General features: G+C 37.8%; 1 protein-coding gene and 1 pseudogene across 4 annotated transcripts in view; one reads left to right on the top strand and one right to left on the bottom strand.

The window, feature by feature from the left end:
- The window catches only part of EXOC4 (exocyst complex component 4), a 945,346-nt gene that overhangs the window by 244,593 nt on the left and 686,287 nt on the right, over positions 1–14,466 (bottom strand). For all 4 annotated transcript variants that reach the window (XM_072650117.1, XM_072650119.1, XM_072650120.1 and 1 more), the window contains one exon: positions 13,513–13,732. In XM_072650117.1, coding sequence (XP_072506218.1) covers positions 13,513–13,732 — 220 coding nt within the window. The remainder of the gene's footprint in view (positions 1–13,512; positions 13,733–14,466) is intronic.
- On the top strand, positions 12,608–13,421 carry LOC140530955 (large ribosomal subunit protein uL30-like; annotated as a pseudogene).

The raw sequence follows: 14,466 nt of genomic DNA on the forward strand, positions 1-14,466 counted from the left end.
TCAAATACAAGAATCAAGAGAAACATGAATAGGTAAACAGGAAAGAGAAGCCTTAAGGAACTCATTAAAGTTGAACTGTTTACATTCCTATATGGAAAGATGTTATTTGAAACTCATAAGACCTGATTAGGGTAGTTAGAGGGAATATATATACATATATATACATATATATACTATATAGAGAGGGAATATATATACACAATATATATACATATATACATACATATATATGTAGGTGTGTATGGGTATGTATGTATGTTTATATTATATATGTGTAGGTATGTATATATACATGGATGTATGTGTTTCCGTATGTATATATGCATTTTTACGTATATATATAGAGGACACAGGTTAAGCTGAATATGAAGTGAGAATACCTAAAAAAATAAAATTTACTGTTGAATGGAATGTACTAGGAGTAACAGAAAGGAAGAAGTAGAATGTAGCAAATCATCTCACATACAAGAGGGAAGAAAGAGCTTTTACAATGGAGGGGAAGAGAGGGAGATGAAAGGAGATAAGTGAGCCTCACTCTCATAGGATTTGGCTTAAGGAGGGAATAACACACACTCAATTGGATATGGAAATCTATTTTACCCTGCAGGAAGCCAAAGGGGAAGGGGACAGGAGAGGGAAGATAATAGAAGGAATAGCAAATTGGGGAAAGGGATAATCGGAATCAAACACTATTGTGGGAGGACGGATCAAGGGAAAGAATGGAATAAATGAATGGCAGGATAGGACAGAGGAAAATGTGGTTAGTCTGTTTCAATATAACTATTACAGAAGTGCTTTGCACTGTTACACATGTATGACCTATACTGAATTGCTTGTTTTCTCAGTGAGGGTGAGTGGGGAGGAAGGGAGAGAAAGCTTTAAGAAAGAATGTTAAAAATTGTTATAGCATGCAATTGGAAATTAAGCTATATAGACAATGGAGTATAGAAATCTATTTTGCCCTACAGGAAAATAGAGGGGAAGGGGGATGGAAGAAGGGGGTAACAGAAGGGAGGACAGACTGCAGGAAGGGGTGGAGGGGGTGCATGCTGTACTGTGTTGGGGGGTGGGGAGAGATGGAGGAAATTTGGAATTCAAATTCTTGTGGAAGTGAATGTTAAGAACTGAAAATAAATCATATATTAAAAACATACATAGAACACATATGTATGTATGTTTTATGTATGTATGTAGGAATACAGCTCTAATATCTCCCCTGAACTTCAGTACTGCATCATAAATTGCCTTTTGGACTTATTTAAAACTATGCTTCAAATCTTTCCCTACACTAGTCTACCCTGCACATGGCTGCCAAAATTTTTTTCTTAAGCACCTTATGATCATGTAACTCACCTACCCAATCAAATCCAGTGGCTTCCTATTGACTCCATGATGAAATATAAACTCTATTATGTAGCTTTTGCAATTTTATACCACTTGGCCTCAATCTACCTTTCTAGCCTTACTGGACCTTCCTCCCCCTCCTACACTTTGGAATCCAGTCAAACTGACCTTCTCTCTGTTCCTTACACATAACACTCCATCTCCTGCTTTTATGCCTCTACATTTGCTGTTTCACAAAATATACTCCTTCCTCATCTTGGTCTAACAGAGTTTGTCTCTTCCTTGAAGATACAGTGCAAGAACTATCTTCTATATAAACTCCTTCCTGATCCCCATGACTACTAGTGCCTTCTTTTCCCACCAAACTACCCAGTATTTAACTATTTTGTATATATTTGTATTTTTTACTTTATGTTTAAATAGTATAAATTTATATATGTACTTTTCTCTATCGCTGGCATATAAGCTTCCTAAAAGTATGGAATTTTCATTTTGTTTCATTTCGTTGTTTCATTTTAATTGCATTTATTTAATTGTGCCTAGAATAGTGTCTGAAATATAATAGGTGCTTAATAAATAGGTGTCGATTTATTGAATTTATACAATAACCACAATAATGTAAAGAAAATAATAAGAACAATTTTGATTTCAGAGGACTGACAGGGAAACATACCTTCCTCCTTCTGGCAGAAAAAGAGTGGACTACAAAGTTTGAATGAGGTTTATGTTTTCTGGCATTGTTGATACATTGGTTTATTTTGTTCAACTAATATTTTTTGTTGAAGCATTCTGCAAGAGGAGAGTGTCCATTGGGAGGCCGCCATGATTAAAAAAAGTTTAAACTAGTGCTTAGCCAGCGCCTAACATATAGTATGTGCTTAATGAATTTACTGAATCAACTAAACAAATGAAATAAGACATTTACTAGAATAAAGATGATGTAACAACAAAAATAAACCTATTATGACTTTTTATAAATTGAAAAATTCTCTTATAAGACAACTCCTTATATTGCTTATTTGAAAATTCAGGTTTTTAAATGTCAGATTTTCTTAACCTAATAAAAGAAAGAACTTAGAACATTACCAAGGATTCCACGGTGGAAGAGTTGAAGAACAATAAATAATTACAATATTCTGAGATTGATTATCTCTGTGAACCAAAATGGGGGATATCAGATTAGTGTCCAGTAGAAGGTATGCATTTTATGGAAAAGATGGTTATACCCTGTAGAACATTTCTATAACTTCTTAATTCCTTCAGGCAATTTCTTCTAATGCTAAAGGAATATTTCTATAGGAATAGCTTTATGATGCTATGAAATGGGAAAAGGACAGATACTGGAAGGTAAACATACAAGCTTAGAGCATGAAATACTTGTCCATAGTCAATATTGGTAAGGAGAACTATGAATAAAACGACAACACTTTATGAGGAATAAAGTACTTAAGAAATCCCTGGGCTGGAAAAGGCTTCACAATCCTCGAAGAACTACAAAAATGTAAGCTGTTAACTAATCCAAGCAATACAAATAACACTCCAAGTGGAAGGGGATGTCTGGTCATGCACACTTAAGATCAAAAGGTACTTGGACACTGACATGGACATAAAGAAGCTCAGCTAGATGGAGCTGACATAATCTCACATTCCACGGAAGGTGGCTAAGTGATATTCCAAACAAACTAACCAAACTAAACCCCAGAAACCAAGAATATTTAAATAAGAAAAGCCAACACGAATATGGTGCCACTGTGAGTCTCATTCTAATTTCACCCATTCACCCTCTGCCCCTAGACCAGGAATATTACCAGGAACTAAAGAACATAAGACCCCTCTCTTGTTGGCTACAAAAGAATCCTAAATTATCATGGAGAGAGCCAATCTGATGATGGATAATATAAAAATACTAATTACTGTAAAATTTTTAAACAGAAGGAAAATTAGAATCATGGTGAATTTGTGCTTAGGTTTTCCATTGTGGTGATTAACTTTGTAAGAATAAAATAGGAGTCTAGGGACTTCCTGGTTATGGGTTTCATTACTGTCCTATTATAACCACATACTTTGAGTGTCTCAGTTTTCAGAGAAAAATAATTTTTAAAAAATCCAAATGATTAGGCCTCATCTCAACTTAATGATTTTCTTTAAGACTCCAACAGACCTTAAATGGGACCAATGTGTCAAAGTTAATAAAAGTTGGATCTACTTAGTACCAGACAGAGGAACAATAACAACTGGTCACCAATCAAATGGCACTTATTTCAGTTATTCTTTCTTATGAACATCATTTGATTGGATGGAAACAATATGCTGTTTTTGCTGGCCATATTTCCTTGGGAAAGTTGCAAGTGGTCCCTGGCAGTTTCTTAGTTTGCGGTGTGAGATAATCAGTCTGGAAAACCTCATACTTATTGCCAGAGAGTAACTTCAGTGCCAGGAGCTATGTAGGCTGACTTCTTCCTAAGGCTTTAACTTTGTTTTAGAGCATCAGCAATTGCTCCAAAGCTCTGTTAGAGCTCACTGGGTAAGCCTTGGAAGTCTGCAGAAGCAGGGTAGGATTGGGGTACAATGTAATAATACCACCACTTTCAAGGAATTTTTTAGCAGTGGAAATCCAAATACAAACATCAATCTTAGGGGTTTTGTATCACCATTAGGTCATTGTTACCTCTCATCTTTAGGTCCTCACTCAAGAAATTCAAATTCATGCACAGTAACTGAAACTTTACTTTACATAAGGTGCTATATCAACTACTGTGGAAGGTGTAAGTCCTGACTTCAAGGAGCTTTAAATGGGAGTGGGAGAGAGATGATGAGATGATAAGAATCTTAAAACAAGTAACTGTAATAAGATGAAGGAAATCGTTTTGAGCTGTGAGAAATGGGGCAGGGTTAGATGAGACAGAGATCACATCAAATTGAAGGAAGCTTGAACAGAACTCCTGGAGCTAGCAATATTTAACTTTCAGGGATAGGTAGAATTTGGAATGGTAAGGACAGAGGGGAGATCATTCCAAGCAGAGAAAACAGCATAAGCCAAGGCATGGTGCTAGGAAAACACTGAATATGGCTAGAGAACAAAAAAATTTTCTTCCTCAGCTGGAACAAAGGACACACAAAGGAAACGTGTGTGTATGTGTGTGTGTGTGTGTGTGTGTGTGTGTGTGTGTGTGTGTGAATGATATGCTTGGAGTGATAAGTCAGGGTCCAGATGGAGGGTCTGGAATGTCAGGCTGATGAGTTTGTGTAGAATCCTGTAGGCAAGGGGAAGTCAATGAAGGATGCTGAACAACTGAACTGGAAATTGGGGGTTGAACAGTGTAATAAAATACTTAGTGTTCCAAGGGAAAGCAGAAATCATTCATACTACGATTCTCCTATCTCCCTAGTCTCACAAAGACTGTCTCATATTCTCTCTCTCTCTGTCTCTCTCTCTGTCTCTCTGTCTCTCTCTCTCACCAGATGCTTGATAAGCACTACCTGACATTATTCTCATATTTAAACAGAGAAAATGAAGACCCAAGAAGTTAAATTATATCTTCCAGATCAATAATAAACCAGCAAAATGGTGATGAAGAGACCTTAAACCTTTGATACCCTCCAGTAGACCATGAACTAACTATTCATCAGCAGGACATGAAGGGATATCCATATTGGTCCATTTTCAACTCTAGGTCTATAGTTTAAAAATGTAAAAGATGATAAACATTTCTGCCTAAGACAAAAGAAGGGACTTCGAAGGTTTCTCCTCATTTCAAATCATTATGTTTCAGCCTTCGAGCTGGTGTAAACCACTGAACAGAGCCATGGCACTATATAAAACAAAGGGAAAGAGGTGTTAATGTTAATATCTTTCACTTTTCATACTAGTAGAAGTCAGAAACCCACCAATTTTTAAGCTTACTTTATAATTTCTTAAGTTCTTGTTGTCATTCTTGAACCAAGATCACAGCAGGATAAAAACTGCTTTACACTTCTGAAGAAAGGTCAGGAAGATGCTCAAAAATTTATGTTAAAATCAAAAGTTTTCCTCCTACCCTTTGGTGCAATCATTTGTGTTGGTGGGGAGAGACGAATGATTTAAGAGCTTGGTCACTAGAAATGACACTTTTCTCTCCAGACCACACATGCGTATCTGACCCTGAGTTATTGAGAATTCCTCCTTAGAAGATGGATGATGATTATAAAATAGACTGAGGCCTCAATTTTAAGAGTTGCCATCACAGCTGGTATCATGTAGAGTCTATTCAATGGTGGTTCACAGAATTTCAGTACTGTATATTATACATTGTATATATCTGTGACATACAGACGTGGAGATGTTCCCTAAACAATGATATGACCATGGAACAGAAATATACCTGCAGATGAAGGAGAGGTCTTCCAAGGAGGAAAGTGAAGCAGTAAATGTCCCATATAGCCCTAAACAATGAACAAGCATCTATCAAAGCACTCTTATATATCCCTACCCTGCAGTGGACAGAATTCACAAGGGCTAAAGAGAAGCAGTCCTGAGATAAGTTCCAAAGAACCTGTGGGTTGAAAGGTAAAAGTTACAGCATCATATAAGGAGAACTTTCTGAAAATTAAAACTATGCAGACATGGAATGGCCTAATCTTTAAGGTGGGGAGTTTCCTATCATCAGAGGTACCAGATCTGGGGCTGGATGACAGCTCCCTAGGACTACGGTAGTTCTGTTCAATGTTTTAAGCAGTGGCTTGGAAGGCATCACATAATACTGGGAAGGATAGCTAACATATTACATGTGAGGGAGGAGCCAAAGAAATCTCAACAGGTTCCTATTGGGCCAAACCTAAAAGAGTCAATTAATAGACTAGAATAAAGAGTTGGATTTAATGAGATTTAATAGCTATAAACTCAATTCAATAAGCACCACCATGGCAGGCACTATAATTTAAGCCCAACATTTGGGTTCAAATAATCAGCCTGATAAATACAAGAAAGGAGAGATATGACTAGATAATAGCTCCTTATAAAAAGACATCTAGGGGTTTTAGTGGACTCAAAACAATTCAACAGTATGATCTCTCAGCCAAAAAACTGAATCATTCTAGCTTAAAGAAGGAATAGTGTCCTCCATCTTCAGAGACCCTGAGGGGAGTCCTACCACCCACTTTGGTAAATCCATGCTGGAGTGGGCTGAGTTATACTGAGGGGTGAATGAATACAAACTCAGGTAAACCCACTGCATCTGACGGCATCACTGGAAAAGGTATGCAAATGGATAGTCCTGTGGCTCCACTCACCTTTCCTATGACTCCCTTCCCTGGCTGCTACTTGCCTATACTGTCTTCAGCTATTGAAATGTGAGTTTCCTGAGGTTAGGAACTTTCAACACTTTGACGCTTGCCTTCCTAGTAGCTAATTAAGTACCTAATAAGATACTTAATAAATGCTCCCCCCGCAAAATATTTCATACATTCACAAAGAATGAGATTATTCCTGTTGTACCTGCTGTATTCAATTCTATCCTAGCCAGATGATCTGGATTGCTGTCATCTGTTTTGAGTGCTACATTTAGGAAAGGGAAAGTACAGCAAGGTAAGAAGAGGGTGAAGCAAAAGAAGAAGACTGGCTGACCATCAGGCTACATGAGGATTGGTTGTAGGAACTAGAAACATTCGGTCTGGAGAAGAAAAACTGGGGAGGATTGGGGGGGGGGGGTGCGGATTGAGGTGATAATTATGTTCATTTTCAGAAAGGCTATCATTTAAAAGAAGGATTAGATCTGCTTTGCTTGGCCCCAGAAGACAGAACTGGCAACAATAGGAAGAAAATTGGAGAGAGGCATATTTTAGGAATATAAGGAAATATATATTAAGGAAATATAAGAAACATATATATACATGGAAAAACTTCACAATAATTGAGAACATCCATATAAGGAACATGGACATATTCCATTACAATATAAGGAGAAATACAGGGAAAAACTCCATAATAATTGGGAACATCCATAAGAACTGCATTAGGAGGCAGTGGACTCACCCTTGCTGTGCGCCAGTATGTTACATGAGATGACCTATGAGGTCCTTCCCAGCTCCTTTTGTTGTTCAGTCATTCCAAACATGTTTGACTCTCTGTGACCCCATTTGGGGTTTTCTTGGCAGAGATACTGAAGAGGTTTGCCATTTTCTTCTCCAGCTCATTTTACTGATGAGGAAACTGAGGCAAGCAAGGTTAAGTGACTTGCCCAAGGTCACACAGCTAGTAAATTTCTGAAGCTAGATTTGAACTAATGTCTTCTTGATTCCAGGCTCAGCACTCTCTCCAGTGAGCCACCTAGTTGCCCTTTTTTCAACTCTAGGATGTCATTCAGTGAAAGCAGCCTCACCTCCTAAACATGTGTCCACATGGCTGAATCCACACAGTTTTTTCTTCCCCCTTATTTGAGATTCCCAGTGCTTAGCATGGTGCTTTGTACCCAGTTGGTATTTAATATTTGTTTAATCAAATTTAATTGAAGCTACGTGATAGAAGGTGTTGCCATGGGGGGAGCTGGTGCTACATTATTTTGTTGCTGACTAAATATGTTGTCACTGTTGTGACTAAATATGATCAATCTGATAGAAAAAATAAATTTTAGGGTTAAAAAAACCCCACAATATTCAAATACTTAATATTCCCCTCCCTGTTATTGGCCTTCCCCCCCCACACCCACTTTTTGCTTGGACTCTTGAGGCAAAATACATGATGTCAATTATTTATTCTTCTTTTAGATTAGGCACTTATAAAAACCTAAGAATAATCATATCAAAGGGTTATATAAACACATTTAAGAAACAAAGAATCTTGACCATGAATAATTGCTTCAGGAAATGATTTACATTCATTACTAAACAAGAATTCTCAATATGAGCCAAAGAATTCAGTAACATCCAATTTGATTTTTTGGCCTCACAACCCTTAGAGAATATTAAACAAATTTATTGATATGGTTTATCCAATTTGCACACCCATAAAAAGGAACTTGGAGAGAGGGCAGCTAAAAGCTAAATAACACAACAGCGTTTTTAGCTTCCAGAAACAAATTTGTGAGGTTAATAACTGGAATGGCCTTGGATTCAAGGTTAACACAGTCACATATTGCAATATAATTATTTAACCTTGACAAGGTCACCCAAACAGGGAGGTCAACTCACAGCTCTCATGCACTCTCAGGATGGAATAATTAATTTAAAGGACAAGAAGAAGATGGTTAGAAATGGTCCCTAACAATGCTATGGGTGATTTGATATACACACCCACGAGACCTGCTCAGGGATGTTATTTCACTTGGCCAGTCTTGAAAGGTAGTAGCAGTGCTGGTTTTACTAGGCAATGATTGTCAGCCCCTGGGTTCTGCCATAGTGACTCTGCCTTGTACTGACTTCAAACCATGGACAAGGCCTGTTACCTGTGAGCCCCAAGGTAATTTCAATAAAATGAGATGGAGGGTGGAGCAAAGGATGGCCTCAATGATCTCCAAGGTCCTTTTCAGCAATAAATCTATTTGATATCTATCATGTATTTGCCTTTTTATGTACACTTATTGTTTCCCCCTTTAGAATACAAGCTCCTTGAGGGTTATGACTGTTTTGGCTCTGTTTCTTTGTACCCTCAGTACTCCGAACAGTGCTTAAGTACATGTTAAGTGCTTAGTAAATGCTTGTTTATTGATCAATCCTATGACTCCTGTATGTTCAGGTTATATTCCAGGTTGTGACAACTTTTAACATAGTGTTTAAAAAAATATTCCAGTATAACTTCACTGCTTCATCATGGTGTGGAGGTGACCTGAAAGACCTCAAAGGCAGGCCTGAGCAAGTGTGCCTAAACTGCAAAGGCCCCTGAGTCTAGGCCTCATGATGAGTTGTACGTCTGTTGTCTGAGGACCTACCTATGGAAGGACAGAGAAGCTCATTACCAAGTTGGGCACAGCACCTGCTAAGAATATCCTAACACAGGAGTGCCCACACTGATGAAATGATAGATCCTTTAAGTCTTGAAGCATTTAGATGTTAAAAGAATGATGATCATAGTTGTGTTAATACACTCCAGAAGATTTCTACACATAGTCTAGGATTTTCCTTTTCTTCTTTTAAACCGCGTGTTTCTCAGTCTGGTTAATTATCTTGATACACTATCCACAAAGAGGGCTACACATGGAGAGAGCCTTAAAGGCTTTTTGATGATGAGGGGAAAAGTATGAACTGATACTGTTTGTATTATTAAACTTGTCTTTCTCTCAAGTCTTGAAAAATTATTACTTTTCCTTGTCATGTATTAGCTCAACTACTATACACTTAACTTCGTATCCTTGTGATCTACAGCTTTGCCACCTTTGCTCTCATATTGAGTGTATCTTTAGGAGAAATGAATCCATTAGAACCAATGTGGGTGTTAATAACATGGCATTGGACAGCCTGAGTGGGCCCTCCATACAAGTTTACACAGTTTTGAAAGTCCCTGGGGACCTGACAAGGTAAAACTCATTTCTCCAATAATGTAGAAACGGTGAATGATTTTTCTTGAAACAGAAAAACTAACAATTTTGTGGCCCACACGACTCACTGCAACAAATTTTCTTAGGTATGGCAATAATAAGAACAAATTAAGGCTTAAAAGTCAGTGAATAAAAGAAAACCACCCTGAGATTCACATATGTCATACCTAGCACTTCAAGAAGCAGTTATTATTAAGATGAGGATGGTATCACAACTCAAAAAAGGTTGAGAATCCCTTGTCTAGGAAACCAGAGAATGGCAGAAGGCAGTGAAGTAGAAATGTCTTATAGTAAGAGCTGTGGGGCTCTGGTTCTAGTCATGGCTTCGCTGCTCATTAGCTAGGGAACTTGAGTAAAATATTGAAGCTCTCCAATCCTGTTTCCTCACTTGTGAAACAAGTTCTAGACTAGAATAGATGATTTCTGAATTCCCTTCTAGCTCTGACACTGGAGGATTCCACAACAATCAAAGCACTTCAAATTCTTCTATCTCCTGATAGTACAACACTAAATACAACTGGGTTGTGTCCAACAATTTCTTAAAGGAAGGCACATGAAATTCCATAATGGTATGTAATCCTACTCAATTCATAACCATACTTTAATACACTCCTTGTCTCTTAAATTTTAGGAGAAATGAACTTTCAAGTAAATTTTGCCAAGCCAAGAGGCCTATAGAAAATATCTTGAGCCCATTTACTTGAATTCCTACTTAGATCTACACTAATGAGGTCACATAGCAATAGAGAAAATGAAATTTCAATCTCCAAACAAGCTCATTTTCTAAATAAAACAATTTCATTTCATTAAAAATAATCCAGTTTGCATCTGGGTTCAGATTCATTCTGGGCCAACTGAGTGATTACCAGTATAGCCTTGAATTGGTTTAGATTCAATTCTGTTTGAGAGCAGGGGCTTAACTAGATGAATTACTGGTATTTCACTAAAGCAGTAGAAAAAAACTATTTGCATAGCACTTTGAAGTTTACAAAACTCTTTCCTAACAACAATTCTATGAAGTGGGAGGTGAAATGGTAATTATGTCTTCATTTTACATATGAGGAAATTAAGGTTCAGTTGAGTTAAAAAATTTGCCCAAAGAATAGTATATCCACACTTTAAATTACATAATAAAATAGCAGTCATGAAAACCATTTGGTATTGATTAAGAAATAGAGTTAAATCAATTGAACAGACTAGACAAGGGAGATTCAGAAACAAAAGAACTCAATAATCACTGGGTGTTGAAAAAAGTAGAAAACATAAATTACCCAGGAAAAAAAATTCCTCATGATGAAAACTGTTAGGAAAACTAGAAAGCAATCTAGCAGAAATTAGGATTAGACCAATGCCTTATGCTGTTCTACAAAAACATTCTAAACAGATGTGTACCCTTAGTATTAAAGATTATACTATTAAAAAATTATCACAGACCTCTCACTACTATAGCTAGGAGATATATTCTTAACTATACAACAGAAAGATGCAATTGCAAGAGATAATGAAATAGATAACTTTGATTACTTGAAAACTAGAAGCTTCTGCATAGACAAAATTAGTGCATCAAGGGAAGTGGCTGAATGGGAAAAATTTTTTTTCTATCAAACTTCTTTGATATGGGTTTGGTATCCAAGCTATATAAATAACTAAATAAACACATTATGCCTCCCTTCTCCCCACCCCCCAAATCTTTCCTATTACTCTTGAGGGCAATGCCATTTTCCTAGTTGCTCAGGCTTGTAATCTAGGAGTCTTCCCGCATTCCTCATTATCTCTCCCCTCCCCCCCATATCCAAGCTGTTGCTAAGGCCTTTTGATTTCACCTTTGCAACATCTCATGAATATGTCCCCTTCTCTCTCTGATACCATCACCAGTCTAGTGCAGGCCCTCCTCACCTCATACCTTGATTATTATAATAGCCAGCTGACGGGTCTGCATGTTTCAAGTCTCTCCCCACTCCAATCCGTTCTCCATCCAGCCACCAAAGTGATTTCTCGCCCCCATTCATTATACTCCAGTGTTCCCTATGGCCTCCAAGATCAAATACAAAATGCAATGTTTGGCATTCAAAGACCTTTGCAGTCTAACCTCCTAACTTTCCATTCTTCTGGCATCTTATTCCCTTAATCCAGTGACACTGGCCTCCTGGTTGTTCTAAGAAGCAGATACTCCATCTTTTAACTCTGGGCCTTTCCTTTGGATGTCCTCCTCCATGCCTAGAATGATTTACCTCCTGGCTTTTCTGTCTTCCTTTAAATCCCAAATAAAACTCCATCTTTTACAGGAAGCTTTTCCTAACCCTTCTTAATTCTGGTATTGTTCCTCTCTGAATAATTTACTATTTACCCTATATCTAGGTCATTTGCACATACTCCTTTGCCCGCTGCCTACCCTTACAAACTCCCTGAAGGGAGGAGCTTTTTTGCCTCTTTTTGTATCCCCAGTGTTTAGTACACAGCAGAAGTTTGATAAATGTTTACTGAGTAAGTGATTTGCCCAGCATTATGCAGTCATTATGCAACACAGACAGAACCTGACCTTGGGTTTTCTTGGCTCCAAGAGCAGCCTTCTGTCCACTACACACACTACCTGTTATGAGATACCTAGGGCATACATGGAAATGTGTAGTGGAAATGTACTCTTCATTTAACAGCTAATAGAAATATTTCAGTGAACTTTCAAAATCAAAAAAAGTAGCAGGGTTAGGACTCAAACCCAGGGTTTTTGACTCAGTTCAAAACCTTTGTGTCCTCTTTTTCCGGCCGGAATCACGGCGGGTGCAGAAGAAAAGAAGCTACCATCCGTTCCAGAATCCCTTCTGAAAAAGCGAAAGGCTTTTGCGATACTGAAGGCAAAACGCTTGAAGAAGAAGATGGCTATAAAAAAGCTCCGTAAAATACAAAGAAAAGTTATCTATGAAAAAGCTAAAGCCTATCATAAGGAGTACAGACAGATGTACAGAAGTGAAATCCGACTGGCTAGAATGGCACGAAAAGCTGGCAACTACTATGTACCTGCTGAACCCAAGTTAGCTTTTGTGATCAGAATCAGAGGGATCAATGGTGTTAGTCCAAAGGTCTGAAAAGTACTGCAGCTTCTTCGTCTTCGCCAAATCTTCAATGGCACTTTTGTTAAGCTTAACAAGGCTTCCATTAACATGCTGAGAATTGTGGAACCATACATTGCATGGGGTTACCCAAACCTGAAGTCTGTGAATGACTTGATTTATAAACGTGGTTATGGCAAGATCAAGAAACAGAGAATTGCCCTGACAGATAATGCCCTTATTGCAAAATCTCTTGGTAAATATGGAATTATCTGCATGGAGGACTTGATCCATGAGATCTACACTGTTGGCAAGCACTTCAAAGCTGCCAACAACTTCCTGTGGCCCTTCAAATTATCTTCTCCAAGAGGCGGAATGAAGAAAAAGACTACACACTTTGTGGAAGGTGGAGATGCTGGTAACAGGGAAGACCAGATCAACAGGCTTATTAGAAGAATGAACTAAAGGTCTCTGCCATGATTATTTTTCTAATGGTCTGTTAAATAAAATGCCTATGACAAAATTGAAAAAAAAAAAACAAAAACAAAAAAAAAACCTTTGTGTGATTTATGTTTGAAAATCATTGAAATAAGAGCAAAAATACACTAAGTTACCTGTAGGAGAGGCCGCTGCACTCCCAATACTTTCATGGTGTCCGCATTAGCCAGGATCTTTAAGGGGTCAGATGTTTTGGTGACTCCTTCAATTTCTTTGTTGATTTCAGTCAAGACCTGGTTGAGGAATATGTTTTTGATATACATGGTGAGAAACTCTCGAAGAGGACACTGTTTGGCTGGGCCAAGTCCCAGGGCATGCTCGATCTCTTGAATAAACCTAGAAGAATAGAGGAAGAGAAACCATATGTAATTAACTCATTGAATAAATAAATTAAAAAATGCATCACAATTCTTTCAAGTATCACCAGACTTAGGGCATTTGCATAGTACGCATGGGGGAAATACCCAGATGTCAGTTTTGTAGGTGGAATTCTTAAGAACAGAAGGCTATAAGATATATCTTGTATGAACTGTTATCCCACATGTAGTCTCTTCCATTAGAACATGATCTCCTTGAGATCAGGGACAATTTCTTTTGCCTTCCTATCTCCACTGCATTATGTGTGACACATATTGAGCACTTAAAAAAGGCTTGTTGACTGAGAACTGATTATAACCATCACCATCACTGGACTTTTTATTTTTAATTTAAGAAACTCTGAAGGTGACCAGACAAAGCAAATTACAAATTTCTGGGGTAGTACAACCAAGACTGTCACAACAGAAGTGACCTGTGACAAGAAAATGGGAATGAGCAAAGAGAAATCTTTTTAAGGCCTTGTAACTTATATGATTAATACCAACAAGGATCTAGAAGTAAGCAGTCAGGGTGACTAGTCCAAAGCAAAAACTACTTAAGGGAAGCTTGAACAAGTTGGGAAGAAAACGGAGAAGCAAGATGGACAGTTAAGAGGAAGAGTAGTCTTTTGAGGTATCCCTTGGCTACTCATAGCTGGTTAGAGGGCAATGGTGAGATTATTGTTCCTTTGGAGTTTTCAATGCCCATTTCCC

This window comes from Notamacropus eugenii, chromosome 3 (assembly GCF_028372415.1).
Source record: "Notamacropus eugenii isolate mMacEug1 chromosome 3, mMacEug1.pri_v2, whole genome shotgun sequence".
Taxonomy (NCBI): Eukaryota; Metazoa; Chordata; class Mammalia; order Diprotodontia; family Macropodidae; genus Notamacropus; species Notamacropus eugenii.